General features: G+C 39.6%; 4 protein-coding genes across 11 annotated transcripts in view; 2 read left to right on the top strand and 2 right to left on the bottom strand.

Moving 5' to 3' along the window:
- Window positions 1-88: 88 nt before the first annotated feature.
- On the bottom strand, window positions 89-3,424 carry LOC116843057 (carnitine O-palmitoyltransferase 2, mitochondrial). 2 transcript variants are annotated; one of them, XM_032813075.1, is made up of 7 exons: window positions 2,977-3,422; window positions 2,849-2,889; window positions 2,085-2,646; window positions 1,425-1,958; window positions 867-1,356; window positions 575-767; window positions 89-445 (listed from the first exon to the last, which is right to left on the bottom strand). In XM_032813075.1, the coding sequence occupies exons 1-7, from the start codon at window positions 3,013-3,015 to the stop codon at window positions 319-321; spliced, it is 1,986 nt and encodes a 661-aa protein (XP_032668966.1). In that variant the 5' UTR covers window positions 3,016-3,422; the 3' UTR covers window positions 89-318. The 2 variants fall into 2 exon arrangements, with proteins under 2 accessions (XP_032668966.1, XP_032668967.1); XM_032813076.1 differs by lacking the exon at window positions 89-445 and having other exon boundaries at window positions 624-767; window positions 832-1,356; window positions 2,977-3,424.
- Window positions 3,425-5,555: 2,131 nt separating this feature from the next.
- LOC116843017 (mesoderm induction early response protein 1) lies at window positions 5,556-10,624 on the top strand. 5 transcript variants are annotated; one of them, XM_032812986.1, is made up of 5 exons: window positions 5,556-6,217; window positions 6,388-6,529; window positions 6,783-7,838; window positions 8,759-8,886; window positions 9,124-10,624. In XM_032812986.1, coding segments are annotated over exons 1-5 (1,965 nt in total). In that variant the 5' UTR covers window positions 5,556-6,215; the 3' UTR covers window positions 9,761-10,624. The 5 variants fall into 5 exon arrangements, with proteins under 5 accessions (XP_032668877.1, XP_032668876.1, XP_032668880.1 ...); XM_032812985.1 differs by having other exon boundaries at window positions 9,121-10,624; XM_032812989.1 differs by having other exon boundaries at window positions 9,104-9,569.
- On the bottom strand, window positions 10,044-17,976 carry LOC116843016 (nucleoporin NUP188 homolog). Its single transcript, XM_032812984.1, has 7 exons — window positions 17,524-17,976; window positions 17,357-17,446; window positions 16,989-17,205; window positions 16,385-16,852; window positions 16,183-16,307; window positions 15,549-16,077; window positions 10,044-15,465 (listed from the first exon to the last, which is right to left on the bottom strand). Exons 2-7 carry the CDS (start codon window positions 17,383-17,385, stop codon window positions 11,050-11,052), a joined length of 5,784 nt encoding a protein of 1,927 aa, XP_032668875.1. The 5' UTR covers window positions 17,386-17,446; window positions 17,524-17,976; the 3' UTR covers window positions 10,044-11,049.
- A 2,631-nt stretch (window positions 17,977-20,607) lies between these two features.
- Window positions 20,608-23,817, top strand: part of LOC116843080 (cysteine-rich motor neuron 1 protein-like) — a 443,717-nt gene continuing 440,507 nt past the window's right edge. The window contains exon 1 of one of the 3 annotated variants that reach the window (XM_032813118.1): window positions 20,608-20,741. The gene's annotated coding sequence lies outside the window, so the exon portion shown is untranslated. Of the gene's footprint in view, window positions 20,742-23,238; window positions 23,789-23,817 lie in introns of those variants that run through there. The other 2 variants (XM_032813116.1, XM_032813115.1) reach the window with 2 other exon arrangements.

The raw sequence follows: 23,817 nt of genomic DNA, 5'->3' as shown, positions 1-23,817 counted from the left end.
ACTTCATCGCTAATGGCCCCTAATGTCTTTGAATGAAAACGTGACTCTTTTACTATACCTATGCGTATCTTATCGCTCAGAACGACAGACGTCGCGAGCCTTGCAGCTACGAACTAATTTGGGCGGCTATATGCCGACACGCGTCCGGAACGGTAAAACGGCTTGGGCGGCTATATGCCGACACTCGTCCCCAAAGGGTTAATTGTAACAAAAATATTGCGATTAAAAACCAATAAGCTATTCGGCTAGCTACGTTACGCTAATATGTTCTCACATATTTTTTTAAAATCTTGACAGTAAAAGTCTCAGAAAGGACAGTTACCCATGTAACAGATCACGAATGTTCTTGAATGCGTATTCTAATGTTTGTACATATTTGCTGGCATTACGGCTACCTTCATAAGTTGTCACAACAGCACCCAAACGTTTCTCCTGAATCATGTATCTAGAACAATAAATTAGTATACTGTTTAAGCTGTAATTTAACAAGAACAATATAACAAGATGTTAATGTTTCCAGTGTTAACATATACAGCATATGTCCAGTGTTAAATATATAACATGGATAGCTTACCCTATTCCATATCCATCAGGTACCACTGGTCCAAATCCACCAGCCAGTACATCAGGACTTGATAAAGTAGAAGTAGATAATATGTTATAATTTATAGCATTGTATGCTGGATCTTGAAAAATGGCTGGCTTATTGTAATTCGACTTCTCTGATATTTTCCTCAAAGCAAACAGATGTCTGTCAAATCCTTGTCCTGTAAAATAAAAATATCAGATAATCTGTATACACATGTTTTCTTCTAAATCAATTGACTTAACATTTATAATATCTGCATAATTAGCAGATTAATTACCCATTACAGCTTCTTTCGTAAGCACATTATGAGCTTTGCTACAATCAAGTATCATTTTCTTCAACTCTGACTTCGAAAGTTCGCTATTGTTTCGAGTCATAGCGGCGCATATTGTTTTAGTTGCTAATGTACAAGATCTAATAGTTTCCGTTCTTCCGTGTTTAAATGCAGCAGTGCTGCAAGATTCATAAGTCGGTACTGATTTGCCTTCCAAAATATATAACGCCAACTGGAACGCCAACTGCATTACAGCGTCTGGACTTACTTTAAGCTTTTTACATTGTTCTTTACCAAACTCTTCGCAAAGTATATGGTCTACACATAGTCGATCAATCCATTCTTTGTATTTAACTATCTCTTGGTTAATAGTACTTTCACTTTTAGCATCTATAGAGAATTCAAGTCTTTCAATGTTTGGCATCTCCTTTGAGAGTTCATCTACTTCATTAGGATGGAATTTAGGTTTCTTTGATATATCGGCCTTTATATCCTAAGGAACGACCAGTTGACAATTGTTGCATTAATAATATATATCTTGAATTAAATACTATTATTTACCTGGAAGCATCTCAGTACTGCAACACCATCACCCCATGAATGTTCAAAATTGATTCCTCCGTAGCCATCTCTAGAAACGATGATGGATAATGACTTGTCAAACCAACGATTAGTACCATCTGTATGAAGGTATGACCTAATTAATTTATTTTTATCAGTGCCTATAACTTCGTCATCTAAGATCATTGTGAATATAGCGGAATCGATCTTTTTTAGAATTTCTTGATTTCCTATTTCGAGTAAATGTGAACGTGCTTGTGCCCACTGATTCCTTTCTGAAGTCGTAAGGATGCCCACGGGATGCTTATTCGGTGGTCTATTATCTTCCAAAATAGTTTTTAGGCACGCAGCTATTTCTTTAGGGCTACGAATGGAGCCGTTTGCATTTAAAACATCAAACGCATAAAAGTGTCCTTTCCTCATTACTACAAGGTGCTTTGCAGAAGGATCGTGGAAGATTCTATCTTTCTCCAGTTCTGGTATTCGAGTTGTATTGAACAGGTTTTTATACTGTGACATATCCAATGGATAAGCCTGCAATATAAATTTCTATTTAGACATTCTTCTTATAAATTACTGGTTTTTACAATCTAAAAATCGAGATATTTTATGAGTATATATACTGAAAAAAATATGGTACATTTATTCTTATATACATACCTTAAATAAATAAGCTCCATAATAGCTAAAGCTAGGTGGAATCAATCTTGTAAAATTGCGAAATAGATTTGTATCTGACTTCTTAGGATTCAAATGAAATATTTCTGGCTCTAGGATGTTATCCTTGAGAGATTTTAAGAATCTCAATGAAGATATAACAAGATTTGTAGCCTTTACCAATTGTATATCATATTTTGGGTCAGATTCTGGTACAAAGACTAAGAAAGGATTGTAATTGATTGGTAAAGGCTTACGGTCTCTTAAATACATGTCAAACCATAGCTCACTAATATAACTAGTATGTGAATTCTCAGCATCACTTTGAATTAATTGTTTCTGTAAGCTCGGTCCCTCATTAGCAAGAAATTTGGAAACATAGGAAGATGTCTTTTGTATTTCTTTATCATCCAGTAAAGGTTTCTGTGCATTTAAATATCTCCTACATGTATCTTCAAGTTTTGGTATTGGCAATCGTGGTAAAGAAGGTTGAAAATGGAATGTTGGGATTTTGCTAATTTGTATATATTGATATTCAGCAGTATCATAGGAAGCTACAGTACTCCTGAAATAAAATTAATGTCATGTTATATTTTAATATCATGTTCTCTCTAATTTAAATAAATATGTATAAAATTTATATCAAATAGAACCATTTAAATGATAACTGTATATACTAACATCATAATGATTAATTTAATAATTTTAAAAATAAATGCAAAGAACGATTATTCATTATTAAAAATATAAAAACAAAACACAAGTACCTAGCTACATGTTGTGCTAGTTCCACTCTTCGACGATTAATCTGTAATAATACATAACAGAAGAAGAAAATAAACACAAACATCAAAATATATTATCCTAGCGAGAAAATAAACATAAATTACCTTACCATGATTTTATGAAGTCCGTTTTTAGTTAAGACAATCATCTTGAGATAATGAGTAACTCTTTTTTGAGAATGATATGCAACTTAACAGTTTTATTTTTTATCAAATGGAAAAAAATTTACCAAAATATCATATAAGAACGAATGTGTTATTGAGGTAGTTTTGTTAGCTTAAAATAACTTTTATAATAAAAAGTTAAATGGTTAATTATATACACTCGTTTGTATAGAAATTTGTATAAATAATTCACGTCTCAGAATGATTTATTTATTTTTAACGACGTTGACGTTGACGTTTTTCTTGATGTACAATAAAAGTGTACTACATTGCGTTTTTGGTAAAATGAGATAGATAAAGATTAAAATGAGATAGATAAAGATTAAAATGAGATAGATATAGAGTGCGTTCGGGGAACACGATATCAACGCTATGCTGTTCTTCTATTTTTATCGCTCCTTAAGGCTGCGTTCAGATTCCCCACCCGGGTGTATTCTATTACTAGAAGTGCTATAGTATATGTGACATATACTATAGTAATGGAGTGCACCCGGATGAGGAATCTGAACGCACCCTAAGGTGCCATTACATGCAAGCGTTCGAGCCTTAAAGGCTAAATCACACTAACGATTGGCGATAGATGATTGACGATTGAAGATTGTAACTTGACCAATTGGAACAAAGCAAGCCAAGGTTGAAGCTCGTTGATTCGTCAAAATCTAGTCTTCAATCATCAATTGCTAGTGTGATTTGGCTTTTAGAGCATATATACATGGAGGGGGAATGCTGGCACGAAAGTCCAAATGTGTGCGAGAGAGAAAGCTATACGTTTCTATTAGTCTTCTGTGCGCATGCGTTGAAATTAACAGGTTAAGTTAGGTTATAGAGTTGACAGATGTTAATTTTCTTTTCATAGAGCTCTAAGAATTTTTTCAGAATTTTATATTAACTTTCTAATACTTCAAGAAAATGCAAGAAAATGCAAAAAAACGCAGTACTAAAAAGTTAATACAAAATTCTGAAAAAATTCTCCGAGCTCTATGAGAAGAAAATAAACAATTTTTATCTCTCGCTATTTTTCGGTAAAGTTGATAGAATTCAAGTAAAAAAATATTAAAACCAATAATTTTGTAGCCCAACAACACCGACGTTGGTGCCTGCGCATAGAGGATGAATAGGAATGTATACCTTTCTCTCTCGCACATATTTTGGACACACTTTTGGTCTACAGAAGGCATACGCAATTCCCTATATATATATATATATATATATATATATATATATATATCGTTTTGCATCGGCGTCGCAATGTCCAAATCCGTATATGTTTATCCGTACATGTTTCAGCCAATCGCAGAGTAGCTGAGTTCCGAAATTCACTGCCAGTACTGAAAATCTATAGTTCATGTCACGTATACTATAGAATTTCAGTACTGGCAGTGAATTTCGGAACGTACCTGAGTAGCTGGTCACATGACCAAGTTGGCGATTCTCTTTACTAGGCTATGTTCAAAAATCCTACTCTGTAGAGTTACTTTAATAAACCAATCATAATAAATAAATCTTAATTCCTTTTGCTCTGACTGGTTAATTAAATATTACTCTACTCACCGAGTAGGGTTTCTGAACGCAGCTCTAGAGGTTCTCTACTTATGCCGGAACCGTAAAAAATTGACCAATCACAGTCGATTATTTTTCTATAATTCAACTATAATTGGTCAATTTTTTACGGTTCCGACATAAGTTAACGGATTATGGCTATCATAAACCAACTTTTAGAGTGAATCTAGCTGTCGCGACAAGCGTGCGATCTGCGCATGATATGCTTGGGATCATGTGTAAAAAGTGTATTAAAATTGCAATTACACTCGTAAAGCCAGTATCACACTAGCGATTGGCGATTGATGATTGACGATTGAAGATTGAAACTTGACCAATTGCAACAAAGCAAACTAAGGTTAAAGCTCGTTGATTCGTCAAAATCTAATCTTCAATCGTCAATCATTAATCGCCAATCGCTAGTGTGATACGGGCTTAACACGAACGGAACTCATGACGTCATTTTTAGAACCTCTAAAGAATTAATGTGCACTAAGTGTAAAAAGTTCAATTAATGCGAATAAACTTATTGAATATTAGCTATTTTCAGACAGCTCACATCTTCAAAGGACGTCCTAAAAATATTCTGATGACATCTCTCCGTCCTAAAAGCGTCTTCAGAACGTATTTTGGAAAATTTGTATTGTATGAGGTGCACTAGTGTGCAACGGGCATTAGGTGTAAAAGTGTGAATAGTACAAGCAACTCGACAAACCTAAAGTATGTTCGCGATGCTTGCATTTTTGGCACTTTTACACTTATGTCCGTTGGACATATACACTGGATTTCTCTTTAGAAGAAAAAACAATGAGTTATAAAATTATTATTACATTAAATACATTATGAATTTATCCGTTTGCGCGTTACAATGATTTTATATTTAGCTCTAACTAAAGTTTTACATTTGAAACTATAATCTGGTGCATTTTCTTCTCCTTTAATTGGTACATCGCTTCTAGCGTCCTAACAACATCGGATAATACGACGCTCTCAGTCGTCACCGCATCCATCTTCCGAACGCACGATCTAATGGGCGAATTCGACGAATACAAATAATGTGCGTTTTTCAGTTAATTTGTTTGTAACTTACGATCTCTGCATGCCGCATACGTATTGATATTACGTATTACGCTTTCCGGCCGATGAAGACTTGTGCCTTATGAACCTTGCATTCCGAATGTTCCAGTCGACAAGTTTGTTGTTGTCTGTGAATAAGGACAATAGAAGACTTTGGTTTATATGGTGTTTGTAGACGAGGAGATTAGCCAGCTGAATTGCTCTAAAGAAAGAGAGTAACCGTTGACGTTCCACGAAGCATTAGTCATCACAGTAAAAAGACTGCACGCATTGTATCTCAAATATTACTGTGAAACGGATGTCGATATGAGGTTAGACTCCGTGTTACTCCGTGCTGTAAACGGATCTCATGTTCTACCCTTCTGCGTTAGACGTTAAAGTTAAATATTAAAAGTTACGGTCAGACTTATCACTTCTGTGTTGAATGGACTATGATAATATGGACTGTTGAAAAGCGTAGTTCTCACATACAGTGTTGATAAGATCTGGTGCTTCATCTGTGTGTTAATGCGTGTATGCCATTTGTGTGTCATGTTTCCACCTCGATGAAATTGGGAAGTGTAGAATCATGTAAGTATATACATATATGTATATATATACACATACTATGTATACACCACATAGTATATATATACACTATGCGATAAGATACTTGTTGCACAGAAATAAAATCACAAGTCAAAATAGGATAAATATATTTAGATCTATATCATGTCTGTAACAAGATATGTTATGCCCAGGACGGATCCAGAATATGATATGGGTCCTGCGACCGAGGTGAAATATCCAGTACCTCCTGAATTTGATGACGAGCAAACATTAGACGAAGAAGAAGCTTTAGAAGGTAGTGAAGATTCTCACGAGTTGTCCAATTTGCAAAAGGTATATCTCTGCAGCATCTGATCTTAGTACCTTGTATATACGCATACGTATCTGTCATTCTGTAACAAAGTTCTGATCCCAACTATTCTAGGATCAAGCCTGAGAAATGCAAAAATCAAGCCCATAAATAATTACAATTATGATAAGTTTCCGCAACACTTTGGACTCAAAGTGCGTTCTCGTAGTGAGATTCCATGTTTAGTCCGTACAAGTACGCTTGATGTAATAATGATTTATTTCTGTCTCCTTGCAGGAAGGTGACATGCCACTAAAAGATCTGCTTGCCATGTACGGGTACGGCGACCCCTCGACGGAGAATTCGGACAGTTCCGATCATATGTTACTGCCGTCCGGAAGTGGCGATCCTGAGACTGAGGAGCGCTACTCAGACAAGGGTGACAACGACGCGGATGACGACGACGACGATGACGAGGCCGATGCAAACAGCAACGAGCCGGATCTTAAGCAATTCTATACAGAGATGCTGGTGAAGGGGAAAGATAAGACATCGTCGATTCCGTCGACGAAGAGCAACAGCGGCGTTGGAACGGCCAGCGGGGACAGCAGAAGACATAGAATTGACGATGACGACGACGAGGATGAAGACGCCGAAGCTGAAGAATGCACGATGACGGCTTCTCGAAGCGGCAATAGTAACACTAGATCGTCACCTACGGCTGTGGGAACCAATGCCGTCGCGTGCACCGGCATGGTCAGTCTAGGAGGGTGCTCAGCGACCGACGCCCCTAACAGTGCTGTAGAAGGGGCTACTAGCGGAGCAATAGACGTGCCAGAAGACGGGATTGTCAACGCTGGAATCGGAAGTGGTAGTTCGAGACTTTTACGAAGTGTTTCGCGACCACAAAGCGAGGAAGAAGAAGACGACTGCGATTACAGTCCGGACGAGGAAGAGTGGAAGAAGACTATCATGGTTGGTAGTGATTTTCAAGCTGCAATACCGGAAGGCCTGTGGTTCTACGATGACGCATTGCCGTACGAAAATGAAGATAAACTGCTTTGGGACCCCACTCCAATATCTGAAGAAGATACAAATGAGTTCTTAGAACGCGCGCAACTTCCGGCGGTAAAAGGCTCGTTACCGGCTGGATCCCATATCAGAGATGACGAACAGGCATTGTATCTTTTACTGCAATGTGGCTACAATCTTGAGGAGGCTTTACGAAGACGCAGAATGAACGTGGTACCATCGACGGAAACAGTGAGTCTCTGGTCAGAAGAGGAGTGTCATAATTTCGAATCGGGATTGCGGACCTATGGGAAAGATTTCCATCTTATACAGAAAAATAAGGTATGTAGTAATTGAAAATATGGTAAATTTTTTTGATGAAAATTTATTTTTCTTCATTTTTCTCTATGTGGAGAAAAAAGTGGAAATATGGATCATAGTTTTGTTTTAGATGAAGAAACCCAATGTTACATAATAATTGTATCAATAACTGTCAGAAGTGTTAGCAAATATATCTCTTATAATGTATTCATAATTATTAAAAAAAAAATTAACTGTTTAAAGAACATACATTTTTTTATAGCGTAATGTAAGAAATAGGATCTTAAAAAATAAGATGATAATATGAAACAGGCATGAAAATAAAAAAGTTTACTTTTTGTTAAGTTATCAAGTTGTTAATGTTATAATTATTTTTTTTTATTACATTTTTTTGAATGTGTAAAAATCATAAGTTAAAAATGAAAATAAAAAATTTGCTATGATTAAGAAAATTAAGTTTAATAATTCAAATTATGTAGAAGTTCTTTAAACCTTTACAGCAGAAGTCGCAAATAAAAATATCACTTTTATATCTACTGCATAAGATGTGGAAATATAAGATATAATAATATGGAACATTTTGTTCAGTATTTCCACTATATTACAATCCATCGCTAACCAAACTTACTTCATTTATCTTCTCCAAACATACGAATCTATAATCTATAACAGGGCTTGGAACAGTTTGCCAATTTCGGCCGATTCTCGGGAGCAACGCCTTCTATCTCCTCCTTGCCGCGCGGCGGCCCAAGAAAGTGACAGTCGTGCCTCTAAGCTTGGAGCTGCGACTGATCGCGACCGTCACATTCTAGGCCCGCCGCGCGGCAAAGGGGAGATAGAAGGCGTAGTTCCCGAGAATCGGCCGAAATTGGCAAACTGTTCCGAGCCCTGATCTATAATATAGAAAGAAATTTAAAAAATGATGTTCTTTTGTTTCTTAGGTCAGAACGAGATCTGTCGGAGAATTAGTGCAATTTTATTACTTGTGGAAGAAAACTGAGCGACATGACATATTCACGTACAAAGCTCGATTAGAAAAGAAAAAATACGCGCTACATCCTGGTATCACGTGAGTATCTTTTCCATCACGATTTCTTCTTTCCTGAACTCTGTACGTTCGCAAAGAGTTTTTTACTGTATCAGATAACATATATGTTTGCAGGTATTAGAAAGATTGACTAGGAAAGCTAAATATCTAGTATTGTAAATAATCTGGTGATAAATAGTACATTTGTACAATATAATTTGTTTTTTCTCGTTGCCATTACTGCAAGCATGAATGACAGAACCATTGAATCGCAAGCAGGGACTATATGGACCGATTCCTCGAGGAACAGGAGGGGGTACGAGATCGCAGCAGCTCGCCGAACGTTAATTACTTGCTGTACGGCGACGCCAAGCGGCAGAGGTCCAACGTCAACGTCACCAACAACGACGAGACCAAATCATCCGAGACTTGGGATGGCAACCCTGTTGATCCTCTGGCAGACATCAATGGTCCCACGCCGCCTCCACCTCCGCCACCTCCGCCGCCACCACCTCTGGCAACGTCCGCTGCGACCACCATTTCCTCAACTCTATGCAGTTCCAATGCTTTAAACACACCAACATCGTACTGTCCGTCATCTACTCGTCATCCGGACAGCTCTTCGTCTGAGTCTGACTGTGCGAACTCGCTGATATGGAATGCTGCTACAGCGTCTCGAACTCAAGCTACCTCCTCCGTCATCACGACGATTACGATCAATACCACTACAGCCAGCACGTCTGCAGCGGCGGTCACATCTGTCAGCTCGATGAACACAGTTACCACTAGTTCCACCGCCAGCACCGCCGCCGCAGTCTCTAACAATTATTACCATCAGCGAGTGACGTCGTCCAGGAGCAACGATTCCCATGACTCGCCCTCGCCGGAGAACATTTTACCTCATCTGCCTCCTTAGCGTCTAACCCGACCTTCAGGTGTTCAACCTGAAAGGCGGCGGATGTCCTTGCGAGGTGTGCCTAACTCGGCACTCACACCATCGCTATTGTCGTAACGCATAATATTCGTTAATATCAAGGATTATATTTTTATACGTATCGTAATATGATTATCAATCGTCCTTAGCGTGAGTGCGCGGTGTACAGTGGTGCGTAAATTGGAGAGACGCACGATGAGGTTCGAGAACATGTCACTGTACGAAAGGTACAATAGTTGAAGAAGCAAGAAATAAAAGACGCGAGTCACTGTAAAACTTTCTTTCTATTTTTCTCCTCTCTGTCTCCATACATACATATTCTATAGGAAAGGAAGATATATCTCGAAAAAACTTGTTGAGAAAATGTAGATGGGTCAGTGGAGGGGTAGAATAGTGTTACATACCGCGTGTGAAAAGTTATGTAGATAGATTATTGTACTACGTAATTGATCACGATGCAACTTGTCGAAAAGCGTGTCTGTCTTTTCAGATCAACAGTATATTTATAACAATCATGAAATCTCCCTTGTGAAACAATTTGTCATTCCGTAAAATACAAAACTCTATGATCATTGGAACCGGTTGAATTAAGTGAGAGTCAATAGAAACATAATCATCATTATTTTAACGTAAAGAACGCGCGTAATTGGCGGTTCTAATGATTCGTTTTGTCCATCGTTAAGTGTAGTTGGCTGTGTATAAAATTATATAGTTTATATTCTCACATTTTCCTAGAAACTATTTAAGGATCACAAAACATTTCTAATTTACTGGATATGTGCATTGCTTTATGTTCAATCATTTATAAATAGTGTTGATATAAAAGTACACGCTAAATTAAAAATATCGTATTCTTCATATTTTTTATATTCCTCCTTCTCCCTAATGTTGCTCTCCTCTAAATATCCGGTCATTTCCACATGTGAATAAAATGTTTGTATTTCGATGCACGAATGATATAACAGAGTCATTGATATATTTATTACAATTTTATCGTTCATAACATCTATCTTGTAATACGCCGTTTTTCGCAAAAGTAATACATAAATAACCAACTGTACCGCGCGAATTTACCAAAATTACATAAAGAATGTAATATGTGTGGCAACAAAAATTTATGTACTAATTTAAATGTTACTCCAAAATGTCCAACTCGGTGTTGGACACACACACACACACACATTGAGCACTTTTACTGTCAATGTCAAAATTTCACTTCGAGATAAACTGTATATTGTAAGCTTCTATATTCAAAGGGTACGATCTTACTGTTATCGGAATTGTGCCGAGTCCAACGACTCCACGACCGTCTTCAGCAACTTCCCCATCAACGGTAAGAACTGCACACTACTAACGTTTGCTTTAAACGCACCGGTAGTAAGGATATTGTCGTCGAGTCTCCTCTCTCGTATCTCATTACTGGTCATTTCCGTACTCGAAGAATCATCAAGATCGGATTGACACACCGGTGCTTTGTCAATAGTACTGTTCTCTTGAAGTCTCGCTGGTAGATACATTTGTACCAAATTTCCTGTGCTCTGAATCGTCCTAGAACTCTTGGTATCCGCATCTATCAAGGAACCCTTCACTTGCCAGATATCGGGAGTGCCCCGGTGCTCGAGGAAATCGAAAAAGACCCCCAACTCCGTAGCAGTCTCCCGTGCTATGAGCTGACGATCGCGTAAAGCGAGCCTAGGACTTTTGACTCCTTCCAGCGCTTGGGACAATATCAGGATGAGATTGATCTCCAATGCCAGACGTGTATTGTTTTCATCCATGGACTCGAACCATGGATCGCTAAACCTGTGGTTCCTTGCTATATTCGGACTGCCATTACCAGCGCCGGCAGCTCCGCTGCCACTGCTCTTGGTGACGTGTCTGCCGGTTGCCAAAGCGGTCGCTCTCGAAAGGATAGTGTTTTCGCATATCAGTGGATCATATGGGCGACGTACCAATCTAGGACTGCTGAGCAACGGTACAGTAACATCCAAGCCACTGACGTATCCCAAGAATTCTCCACCGATACTGGCAGATGTCCTGGATGTAGATCCCGAGGCCGCGTGAATGATCCTTCGCAAATCCTTGCTCGTATGCATACGCCGTAAATTTTCCGGTGCAGCACGTTCCCACTCCTTCTTTGCAGAATCCGTTTTATCCTCTCGTCCGGACTGCGATGTAGACGACGAAGAAACCGGTAATGAAGCGGTCGGCTGCGAACGAGAATGGAGAGCCTGAGTGAACAGTTGAGTCGAGCTGATGATTGTGCCGTAAGTGAGCTGCGGACCAGAACTCATGCTCATCTGCGGTGGTCCAAAGTTCATCTCCGCCATCGGTGTGTACCAATAATCTTGCGTGTATATCGTATCCACCAAAGTGTTCAGCTTCGGCGAAAAGTGGACGAAGGTCAGGGCGCAAGTAGTGTTTATAACAATAAGCTTGTTTACCAGTAACTTCAATTCACCGCTTGGCAGTCGATTGTCACAGGACTCGAGTTCCTCGGCGCTCTCCACGCTTATGCCGTCGATGATGAATTTGAGTATCCGCGGTCTCAGCAACAAATTCACCGTGCTATCATAAGCCAAGTACATACACTTGATGAGCGTCTCACGTACACTCGGCTGAATCGCATTCCAAATGTACGTTTGCGTGGCTATAGCATGAATGAGGGCGACCAGCGACTGTATTAGATCGGCGGCCAACAGATCGGCGGTGTGTCTCAACAATGTGGACACGACCATCAGTTGATACTCGTGGGAATTCAAGAACAGGGCTACGTGGTCAGCGTAAACCATGTGCGTTTCGCTGGTGACCAGACCGATAAGAAATTCTAGACCCAATGTATAGAGCGGCCACCAATCTTGACAACGCCACCGACCGTTTGCCGAATCGTCGTATAACGAGTCGAGCATGCTGTTAGCAATGTCCGTCGGCGGAATTAAGCTGAGCCACAGTTTCGTGATGTCATTGTCGTTAATAGGATGTGGACAGTATGGGGAACGCGAGATTACACCGAGTAAACTCAAGGCAGCTGTGCTGAATTTCAGATACGGGTATTTTTGCAGAGTGTTACCAACGCACGCCATCAGCTCAGGTATCATTTGACGAAGTTGCACGCAGTTGGCTCTTCGGCAATGCTTGGAGCTCGCACTGCGCTCGACGTAAGAACGCAACAACTGCGTCACCAAACAGATAGATAATGTTGCTGGTAAACTCTCTCGCATACCACGGAGCGTCTCCGCGTTGTTGTAGTCGACCTTTTTCTGTGTGTCTTTCTCGTCGGTTTTCAGATCGACGGAGAGCTGTTGCTTTCGGTGTTCCAATTGACGAGCGGCGTCCTTCAGTTCCTCCAATTCGCTGAAAGCGATCGTACAAGAATGTGCCAAAAGATACTCAAGACTTGCCGAGTCTTCGGCTAAAGTGCTTTTCACTAGCTGCACACAACCGAGGAGTAACGAGATTAATGTCTGTCGCAAAGCCTTTCCGAAGCCTCGATAAGTCTGAGCTACTTCTTGCGTGAGCTGTGATAATCTGGTCTTGAAAATCCTCGAGTCACCGACGCACATCTGTTTCCAAGATGTGATGCATCTTAGAGACAAAGAAGCCAACAACATCGGAATCTTGCCGCTGCTGGAATCGTCAGGTTCCTTCACTCGCTCTAACAAGGAGTCCAGGGCCAGTTGACTCAGAAGATGCGCCTGCGACACGTTGATTGGGTAGTTCTTGGCCGTTCGATCGTCGGTGAGCATAACGATGAAGTGATACCATGATTCTAAATTGATTTCGTATAACGGATCTATATGTTTGTCTTGCCTCGTACAATCTTCCTCGGTCTTGTGTTCATCGTTTGAGATATTGAGGACATACATTGCTAACTTCTTCCAATAATCTTGAGATTTATCCAAAAGCTCTTTCAAATTTTTCGAGAAATTATTCTCAAGCAATGGGCTCTTGTACAATTCCAGTGTGATTATATCCAACAATTGGGAATAACCTTTCGCGCCGGGCACCAAAGTCTTGAAGAGCGGCGCGAACAGATAGCTCCAGAACTTCTCTCGCTTCCGAAAGAAATTTACGAGGATCTCGTTCCTATGATACCACATAGCGCGCATCACTGTCATTGTGCTATCATACAACTTGTCACACACGATATCGTCTTCCTTGTACATTCGTTCTAAATACGAGTCCAAGAATTGGCTGCAGCCCTCTGTGAGAAATTCATCGGCCGGTCGTGGGAAAATCCTCTTGCATTCCGCTTGGTGCATGATATTGAAGAAGGCTTCCGTTAAACCAGGTTGCTTCTCCAAACACACGGCGACTAATTCCAGAATGGCGACTTTCACTTCGATCGCACATGTCGGCAACGTCAACCGAAACGCGAAGGTCTCTCGTATAGATGTGCCGTCCATTCCCATGCAGACGAGTAGCGACATAGAGAATTCTTCGGCGAACTTCTTCAATAATCTGACCGCCATTTTCTGCAACGAAGGACTGAACCAAACGTACAGGTAATTGACGATGGTTGGCACTATCAAGAGCCCGTTGGGTACTAATGGGGAGGAATATAAGGCGATCTCGAGAGGCGATCTATCGCCTCGTTCTATACCCAGGGACTTCCTGAACATCAACAGTCTATTCACTATCGATAGAGCTAGTTCCACGCTCTTGGTAGTCTTGAATCCTTTCCCGCTGATCCAATCTGTCTCTGTTATCATTTTGTTGTGCAATGTGCGCTCACCCGTCCGGATTAACTTCAGCAGGGCATGACGCGGCTCCAAGTAAAGCAGGCTATATACTACAACGTGTTGTAGCTCGTTGCGGATGTCGTTCTTGGGTAAGGTCGAGTCCAGAGCGCGATGGATGCAGAACATACTTTTCAGCCACAAGTCGATCCTTTCTGCGTTCGACTCGAAGTACCATGAATCCAATTTGGGTAACACACCTTGCAGCAGAAACACCATACCCGGTATCTCGATCGTATACATAGCCTCTTTACTGTGTTTGGCGATTAAGTAATTGTACAGTGTGTCTAGAAATGCACGAAGGATAGGATAAGTGTGTTCGATGGTTTCTATCCCTGAAAGCCAGGATGCCACAAGGCCACCGTCAAAGGAGATTGCTTCCGCGAAATCCGCTGGTTTTTGATACCAGTTGTTAAATTTCGGATAGATACCCGACCGCATTCGTAGAACGTCCTCAGGATATCTCAAAACCAACTTGGACGAGAGACTAATGCATACGGCGACAATTCTGTACAAATTCGTCGGTAGGACCGGATAAGAGAACCGATTAACAATTTCGAAACTCAGTTCCGTGGGAGTTACCATATTCAACGGTATTTCCATGTCTTTGGCCAGTATTGCTTCCAACAGTTTCAAACCTTGACAAACGTCCTCCGGTAAATCGGTCATCACTGCGCTGATGTTTGCAATTCCGCCACTTGCTTGAGAAAATAACTGTTCTATCTTATGATGCAAGGCATCCCAATAGTTCGCCTTTATGCGAAATAAAACCACTTCTTTTTCATTCGACAGCACGAAGATGTTCTCGCGGACGCAATTGTTTGGTATGGTAAAGGAGTTCTTTTGAATTTTGCATTCCATTTCGTACGGTTGTAACGGTTTGCTGTAATCTCTTTGGCGGGAAACCTCTATAGTCAATGATGGCAGATTGTCCAATTCCAAGGCGATCTATGTGAGCAAAAAATTATAAATCCCATGCTTCACACATGAATATTTAGTAAAACAAATTTGATGCATATAATTGATGTTACCTTTTTGGCACTTGCAACGGTCGTGGATGCCAGGCCGATAGCTATACTAGTTAGAGGCTCAAACTTGTAGGGATATAATTCGACTGCAACTTTATAAATTGGCCACAAACCGTCGTTTCGCTCGTCCCAGAATCGAGTTGCACATTCTGGAAATTTGACAGTAGCAGCCATCGCATCAAAGATACCATTTAAATCGCTTAGTCGATCTTCATCAACGAAGGCGCACACTAAAGTGAGAAGATTGTAAACGCTACTCCGCGCCACTTCAGCATAGTGAGTATCTTCTTGAATCATTTCAGAATTCATTAAATCTTTCAGATAGTGGAACACATCGAGCTGTATGGCTTTGATACCGAAAGGTCGGACGCGGTTTAATATATCTATATTATCTGGGTCAATTGCATAATTAGCTAACATCCATGACAGAAGCAAGGGTCCGTCTTGCGGTAAACTTTCACGGACACATTTGTGTTCAAAGGTTTCTTGCATGTTGCTTCTCACGCTACTTATCCAGTCTTCCATAGCAGTACTGAAATAATGTTGGATGAAGTAATGAAATAAAGAATCCATGCATAAACAAGTTACAAATAAAAGTTAAATCTCAATTATGTAAAATAACACTGAGTCGACTTACTGTTTCCTGATATCCAAGGCTACAAGCAGTAAGGCTACCTGACTGAATTGAATTGCTTCAATTTTTTTAGTAATAGCTTCCTTGTCCTCATGACTCTTTGTACTTGCTAATCGTCTAGGTTCACCCTAAAACATATTTATTGTGCAGTGACATTTAAGCAAGATCTTTGGAATATATAGAATATGGAATTTTAAAATCTTACCCCGATACTTCCATAGAATTTGGGGAAATTGTTATCAGTAATATGTATATCATGTACAATCACAGTCAGTATGTGAAGTAATTCACGTATTTCAATCAGAGTGCTATTGTATAATCTATGCAAATGATCTTCTGTACATAATGGCGATCGTAAAGGTGGATTTACGAACTTTAATGACTCTATCTGTTTTCGTACAGACTCTAGCAAATCTCCCATCAAAACTTTATCAAAAAACTTTGCAAATTCCTTATGATGGGGATGTCTCTCGTTATTTTTATATTCAATCATGAGTTTAAGGCATTTAATCAAGGTCACTCTCTCAGAGTAGTAAAAGTTCCAAATATCATCAATTAGAATTTTCATGGATGTGAGATCAGAGAGCTGTGATGCAAAAGTCTCTGCACAATTTCTATATTCATAGGATACAAAATTGCATACCAGATCCCAAGTAATTGCAACATCTAAATTCTAGTAGGAAGATTATAAAATTAGTATTATTATATAAAAATTTAGTATTATATAAAAATTTTGTTGTAATAAAAATGAAATATATATATTGTATGTAATATACAATTATATATAAATATAGAATACATATACTTACAAGAAGTGGAGCAAGTTTACTAATCAAACCGTACATCTGGGAGAGAGGAGGAGGATTTTTTTTGGAAATACTTTGCAATGATTCTTCTGTGTATGGCTTGAAAAATTGTAGTCCTTCTTTGAGTATTACAGTACTATTCTTTATTTCATCTTCGACTGTATCACTAGCACAACAACATGTTGTGCCTGATATTATGGACCATAATTCCTTGCTACAACTTTTTATAAATTATCATTATTAAGTTTATTTTTACGAATAAATAAAATTATCACACAATAATGAATATGAAAATCACAATGAAACAATATTAACAGGAAATGTTTTTGCTTTTTTAAAATTTGAAAGCAAAGTGTTGTATATGTACTTACGGTAAATTACCCATTGGAGCAACATCCATGTTGAATGTCGTTATTGTACCCAAAATTGTTTATAAATCTTCAAGCATGCTTCATATGTGTCTAAAAATAAATATATAACACTTTACAATTCGAATGGCTTGTTATAACACAATCTACTATAGGATTCATAACCTCACTTTTATTATTTGGCGGGTAACGAAAGTGAATGATAATCGGCTGTTGAGTCGATGTTCGCTTTCGTTTAATAATTGATTATTTTCTCAATTTTTTATTCTAATAGATCGGACAATTTTTTTAGTAATAAAACTTATTACGGCAAAGAACTTTTTATATTTTTCGTTAATAAATATAAATCAAAGTTTATTCAATCTACTGTTCAGTCGTACTACTAAAAAATGGGAGATTGTCCGATGCATCATCGAGTCGTACTACTTGAGAATAGTATGGTGTTCACCAAAGAAAGCTGTATTAAATTTATAAATCTGATTGGTATATGTTCTCAGATCAGCCAAGATTAAGAGCATACAGCAATCAGATTCACAAATCTTATGACAATTGCTAAGCAGCTTTCTCTATTGAACGTAGCAATAAAATTACAGTTATCTCACTGCTAAATTATGTTATAACTTCAACTTATCGGTAGAACTCAACCTAACCTAACCTAACCTTCTATCATTTGGGTTTTTTCGAGCACCGCTAAATGGCGCTAGTTGGTCCATTGGCTACATCAGCCGCGTTTGATAATCTCGCTAGGTGGCATTGCATATTCCGTAATATGCTGATGTAATTAACGAACTTTAATCTAAAAGAAAGAAAGGATTGTGTGATATGCTTGGCGTTTGCTTAACTAATCTGCTTCTCCGTTTCATCCCATTATTAATGGAAAACGTATGTATATACGCACAAAACTTTTCAAACATTCTATTCTTCTATTATAAGCTTCTCAACTCTAGAGGTTCAACCTTATAGAAATGTAATACTGATAAGTAATTATCACTGGCCAAATTATTACTTATCAGTATTACATTTCTATAAGGGAGTACTCTTCTATATTATTCGTAATGCTCAACCTTCAATAGCATTCTTTCATAAGATACTTTATTTTCATATTTCAGATATCAAGCCTCTAAAATATTTTGCATACTTCTGCTTGGACAATTAACAATCAAATCGTCCCAACCGCCCTTATAGAAATATCATACTAAGAATCATTGATAATTACTTATTTTCAGTATTAAAAATACTGGATAATAAGTAATTATCAATGATTCTTAGTATGATATTTCTATAAGAGCGGGAGATTCGCCTATCACACGAGTGGAGCGCTGCGTCTGGTGTATCGATATCGATTTCGAGAAACTTAATTACTATACTTCCGTCAGTTGCAGAACGGTAGCGACATGGTAGTGCCGGTTCGATAAGATATTCCGATACTTTCCGTGGTTTCGGCTCACCGAGAGCGAGTCCTGCGAGTAAGTTCCGCACAACGAAGTATCCTTAAACAACCATCGTAAGTGGACATCTCACGAAGTGTGGCTCCAGGAGTGCCGAGCAGAGTGTCGTCCGTTGACTACGGTTATGGTGACTCGTGGTCCAAATCACTGCCCTACGCTCCTTCGAGTAAACCGAGGGAGCACGTATCGTCGCTGAAGAATTGAAAGTGAGTTTCGTCCGTTTGTCGTTCCGAAGTTGTGATATAACATATCTCGCAAAACCGACCGTTGGCGGTGTCAGTGCCGGTTGTGAGGTTACGTCGCCCACATAGCATAGAACTATTACAACAATATAAACTTAAGAAGCTTCTAATTACATTGCTAAGGACGCGCGCGCGTGTGTGTGTGTGTGTTCGCGGTAGCGATGTAGCTAATATTTTAGTAGTGTTAACGTGCTGCTCTCCGACAGAGAAAATTACTGCAGTATTGTCTCCATGCAAAAAAAAGGTTTTATTTCCCTTATAGAAATATCATACTAAGAATCATTGATAATTACTTATTTTCAGTATTAAAAATACTGGATAATAAGTAATTATCAATGATTCTTAGTATGATATTTCTATAAGGGTTACTGAAGTATTACAGCAACATTTTAATAATAACACGATGTTAATGTGGACAGGTTTTTAGCTGTTATAACGAGACTGTTAGTATCTTGCGTACATAATACACGTCGGATCGCGGCAATTTTCACGAATAAACGAGTCATTACAATCGAGTGTGCGCGCACGGCGTTATTACAGCACTTCGAGAATCGCAATCACTGCTGCGAATGCAGCTACGAGACACATCATGGTGCAGTAATACGGATTCGGAAAAACGGGTGTCTTGCGATGTCGATTTGCCGAATGCGAGTCTCATGCGTGAATGATCGCCGCCGGGAGTGCCGGAGGTGTGTTCCGTGCATTTGTCGCGACGAAGTATCGTTAAACAGTCATCGTAAGGAGACATTTCGCGGAGCATGGCTTTGGTAACGTCGAGTGAGCGTCGTCCGTTCGTTACGGTTATCTCGACTCCAAATTCAAACCGCTGCCCTTCGCTCTTTTGAGTGACCGACGAGGTGTCGCACAGGGATCATCGTCAGAAGTGGCGAAAGTGAGTTTCATGCGCTTGTCGTAGCAAAATACCCTCAAATAGCCTCTGAGAGTGCATATCTCGCCGAACTAAACGTAACGTTATTAACATTACTTGTGCGAGGTTACGTCGGATCTCTTTCGCGTTTGTCGTACCGAGCTTTTGTCGTGACGATGTCGTCGATCTATTTCTCATATCGGAGTTACATAAAAGATAAGTTAGATTTTCTAGTGAGATATAAACGAACAGGAACATTCCGGCTGAAGCTACCAGAATGTCGTCCAAATTAATCAGAAATTTTTTTAATTTGAACGAAATTCCGCTAACTTTAAGCGGAATTTCTGCTTCGTTCATACTTTACCGGGAATTTCGTTTATCTAACCAAGCTTTTTTCCCGTGTATTTCGAGTACCTTGCGTACCTCAGATCGCGCCAATTTTAGCGAATAAATGAGTCGTTGCGATCGGGTGATAAACGATGGTGCCGCACGCGGCAGCACTTACAATATTTCGAGAATCGCAATCATCAGTGGACAAGTGCAGCTATGTTCAATGTGTACAGGACACATCATGGCGCGGCGGTATAGATTCGAGAAGCCGTTTTGTATGTGTGCCGCAATGTCGACTCGCCGGATGCGAGTTCCACGTGTGAATTATCGTCGCCGGGAGTGTCGAAAGTAAGTCTCGCACGATACAATGATTGAAAGTGAATATCTCACGGAACGAGCTGTCGTGAGTGTCGAGTGGAATGTCGCGCATTCGCCAAGTTATGGCGGTACGAAGGAGTTCAAACGGCTGCATCCTACGCTTTTGTCTCATCGAAGGGAAGGTCGGTAAATAACAATATCCTAATATTATCATACTTGTAACTATTTTTTGTTTCTACTCGTTGTATCTTTCACGAAATCATTGATTGATGGAAAGATCGATTCGAATCAAAATCAAATAGTGTGACACTGTCCGTTGAGAGAAAAAATATCATAGAAATAGTAAATATTTATTTTGTAGGTATACTAATAACATATTTTTTTACTGTACTACCAATAAATGAAATATTCTTAAAATAATAAAATATATATATTTTTTTAAAGAGAGAACCTTAACTTTATATGAAAACAATTATTTATTCTATTTAAATAAAAGAATCTAGATTTAAGTAAAAATATTTATTATTTTTATTATTTTTTATTACCCATTAAATAAATATTTAATACTTTTTCAATATTTTTCTTCTCGGTATAATCGGAATATGACGGATTTATATATATATGTGTGTGTGTGTGTGCGTGTGCGTGTGCGCGCGCGCGTATTGGTGTGTATGTATTATATATTATTATATTAAATTTTTCATGTTATACATAAATCGTAATAACAATTTACGATTACAATTAGTTTTACATAATTATTTAAGTGATATATTTAATTAAGGAATTTTTATCTTGAGATATTTTATTTATTGGTCGTCTTAAGCAATTTCATGATCACATGTCTTAAGCTGTACAAGGGACAGAAAAAATGACACGGGATTAGAACAGGGATTTTGTGAATATTATGGGCGAATTAATTTTTTTCTTAATAGAAGTGCTTTTCCTTACGATATTCTTGCTCCGTCTTTAATATCCGTCAAGATAAGGGACGATGAAACACGTTTTACGTTTACGGACGGAACACGCTACAATAAACACGCCGTATATATCATTTTGAGCAATATAAAACCTTACGAGTTATTGTTCTCGTCCGCCCTCGAGAATTTCGTTTTGTGTTAAGGCAAACGTATCAATTTCCGGGCACATATTGTTTTGATAAATATAGATACTTAAATTTAGAATATATATACACACACACACACATTCAATATATGTATACAATGTGTGAGTCATATCTAATATTAAATTTTAAAATATCTCTGTTGTTTTTATATTAGAGAAAAATGAATAAAAAATAAATTGTGTGACTGGGAGAATTAAATATCGTGGCCGACCCTTGCAATTACACAATTTATTCCTTACATATTTTCCTCTAATATAGAAGACAATAGAGATATTTTAGAAAATCTATAATCTAGGTGAGATTCACCCTGTATATATTTTATGTTGAAAGCTGAAATATTCATATTTAAAGGCCAAAATATTAAGAATACCTAAGATTAGACACAGCCGGACATTGGTGCTTTCACTTCATTTCACGGAATGACTTTAGATCTAGTCTTGTTAACAAAGCGCTTCTGGCACTCGAATGATTGAGTAGCGGCGCATCCCTTACGAATACACTACATTACATACAACGTACAATGGAAAAGAAAAGGTCCTGATGACCAATGACCGCCATTCTGTAGGCATTAGGGGCGAGTTATAGCACATAACACGTGCACAGGAGAAAAATCATCCCGCGACAGAGGGTGAAGAGACCGCACGCCATTCTGTCGTGAACATTTATCATACTTAGGATCCGCGACTCATCCGCGAGATATTACGTGGTATTAGACAACGTGTAAGACGCGGAAATGTCATCGTGTTTTGTGCTCGTTTCCTCTTAGTTCGGACAACGCACGATTCGCCGGCCACCTCGTCGTAATTCCCGTGCCGTCGTCATTACCGACAATTTCCGATATCAAGATCGCCTTTATAAAGATCGTTCCGTTCTTCTCCGTTCTGTTTGCTTTGTCTCGCTTGGCGTCGTTAAATAATCGTTTACGCGGATCATGTAACATATAATTACACGTTGAATCCACCGAGACAAGAACGAGCTGGGATGTAAAGCGCGGTGGATGATTACCTTTAATTGCAATTATGCCTCCGTTATTTCCGTCGCGTGGCGTCAGTGTTCCTTTGAGACATAAAGGCCAGTTTCCTCGACGACAGAGGTGTTACCGATGAAACGTTAGAAAGAAAAGAAAAGAAAAATGGACAAGGAAATAAAACGAGAGAGAGAGAAAAAAGACCGGTTGATATTCACAGACTAATCGTCGGCTTTGCGATTATTGTTAATTGCGCTGTTATTGTCCGTCGTTTCGACTTGCTTACCGACAATATCGACGCTGTAATATACAGCAGTGGGCGGTACAAATTCGCGGCATGTAACTGCGGTTGTGTTAATTAACTCTTTACATCACCAATTAAAAATCATACACTGGACTCGGAATGAGTGAAACAGGGAGGAAGAGAAGGAAGGGAGGGTGAGCAATGGGAAAATTTACCTGCGGGAAAACGGCGGCGGCGACGGCGGCCGTCGTGTCAGGGCGCCGACGCGGGCCGCGTCGCGTCACGGCGCCCGGCGCCGCTTCGGAGACGCTGATCATCACGGCCACCAGCAGTGCACGTTCGCCTTGAACGCGGAGCGCTTCGCGTGGCTTCGTCGGTGGCTTCTCGTCGCGGCGTCTGAGCGCTGACATTCTCGGGAAAAGGAAAAAAGAAAAAAATACACACATATATAAAGAGAAAGAGAGAGACTGTGTGCGGCACACGATGTCGGCACGACGTGCGTGACGAGGGGAACGGGGCGAGGGACGAGAGGGAAAAAAAGAGAGGAAACACCGTCGCGCGATTACTATGCGAGTCGTCGCGGCCGTCGTCGGCGTTGCGGCGAAAGTTTCCGTAGATCGATCGCATCTGCTCCCAGACCGTTCCCCGATGGCAGCGATAGTTCTGGTTCCCTTTTCTTCCCCCTAACACCGTCGACGCGTTGACGTTTCACACTGGCGCGCCTCCGACCGCCCGTGCATCTCTGTCTGTGAAGAACTCGACGGAAGTTCGAGTTCGCTGATCGCGACCCGATTCGACAGGCAACGCCGTAGTCGGCGATATGTTGAACGGTGTGCGAGCGTACGACCTGTAACACGGTCCTGCAACAACAGGTGCGACACGTTAATTCCTTGCAGTAAGTGCGTGTAACAGTTCGTGCGCGGT

The sequence above is a fragment of the Odontomachus brunneus genome, unplaced genomic scaffold (genome assembly GCF_010583005.1).
Source record: "Odontomachus brunneus isolate Ranch 3 - 2012 unplaced genomic scaffold, Obru_v1 Obru_scaffold_029, whole genome shotgun sequence".
Classification (NCBI taxonomy): domain Eukaryota; kingdom Metazoa; phylum Arthropoda; class Insecta; order Hymenoptera; family Formicidae; genus Odontomachus; species Odontomachus brunneus.
This window is presented reverse-complemented; position numbering and strand designations above follow the sequence as displayed.

Bases quoted from the DNA above. Each gene is read 5' to 3' on its own strand.
- LOC116843057 (XM_032813075.1), bottom strand. From the start codon at position 3,015: ATGATTGTCTTAACTAAAAACGGACTTCATAAAATCATG. The intron at 2,647-2,848 runs GTACTTGTGTTT...ATTTTATTTCAG, and splicing joins CTAGCACAACATGTAGCTAG to GAGTACTGTAGCTTCCTATG. The intron at 1,959-2,084 runs GTATGTATATAA...TTTATATTGCAG, and splicing joins ATGGAGCTTATTTATTTAAG to GCTTATCCATTGGATATGTC.
- LOC116843017 (XM_032812985.1), top strand. The intron at 6,530-6,782 runs GTATATCTCTGC...GTCTCCTTGCAG, and splicing joins AGTTGTCCAATTTGCAAAAG to GAAGGTGACATGCCACTAAA. The intron at 7,839-8,758 runs GTATGTAGTAAT...TTTGTTTCTTAG, and splicing joins ATCTTATACAGAAAAATAAG to GTCAGAACGAGATCTGTCGG.
- LOC116843016 (XM_032812984.1), bottom strand. From the start codon at position 17,385: ATGGATGTTGCTCCAATGGGTAATTTACC. The intron at 17,206-17,356 runs GTAAGTACATAT...ATTTATAAAAAG, and splicing joins GCTCCAATGGGTAATTTACC to TTGTAGCAAGGAATTATGGT. The intron at 16,078-16,182 runs GTAAGTCGACTC...ACATTATTTCAG, and splicing joins GCCTTGGATATCAGGAAACA to TACTGCTATGGAAGACTGGA.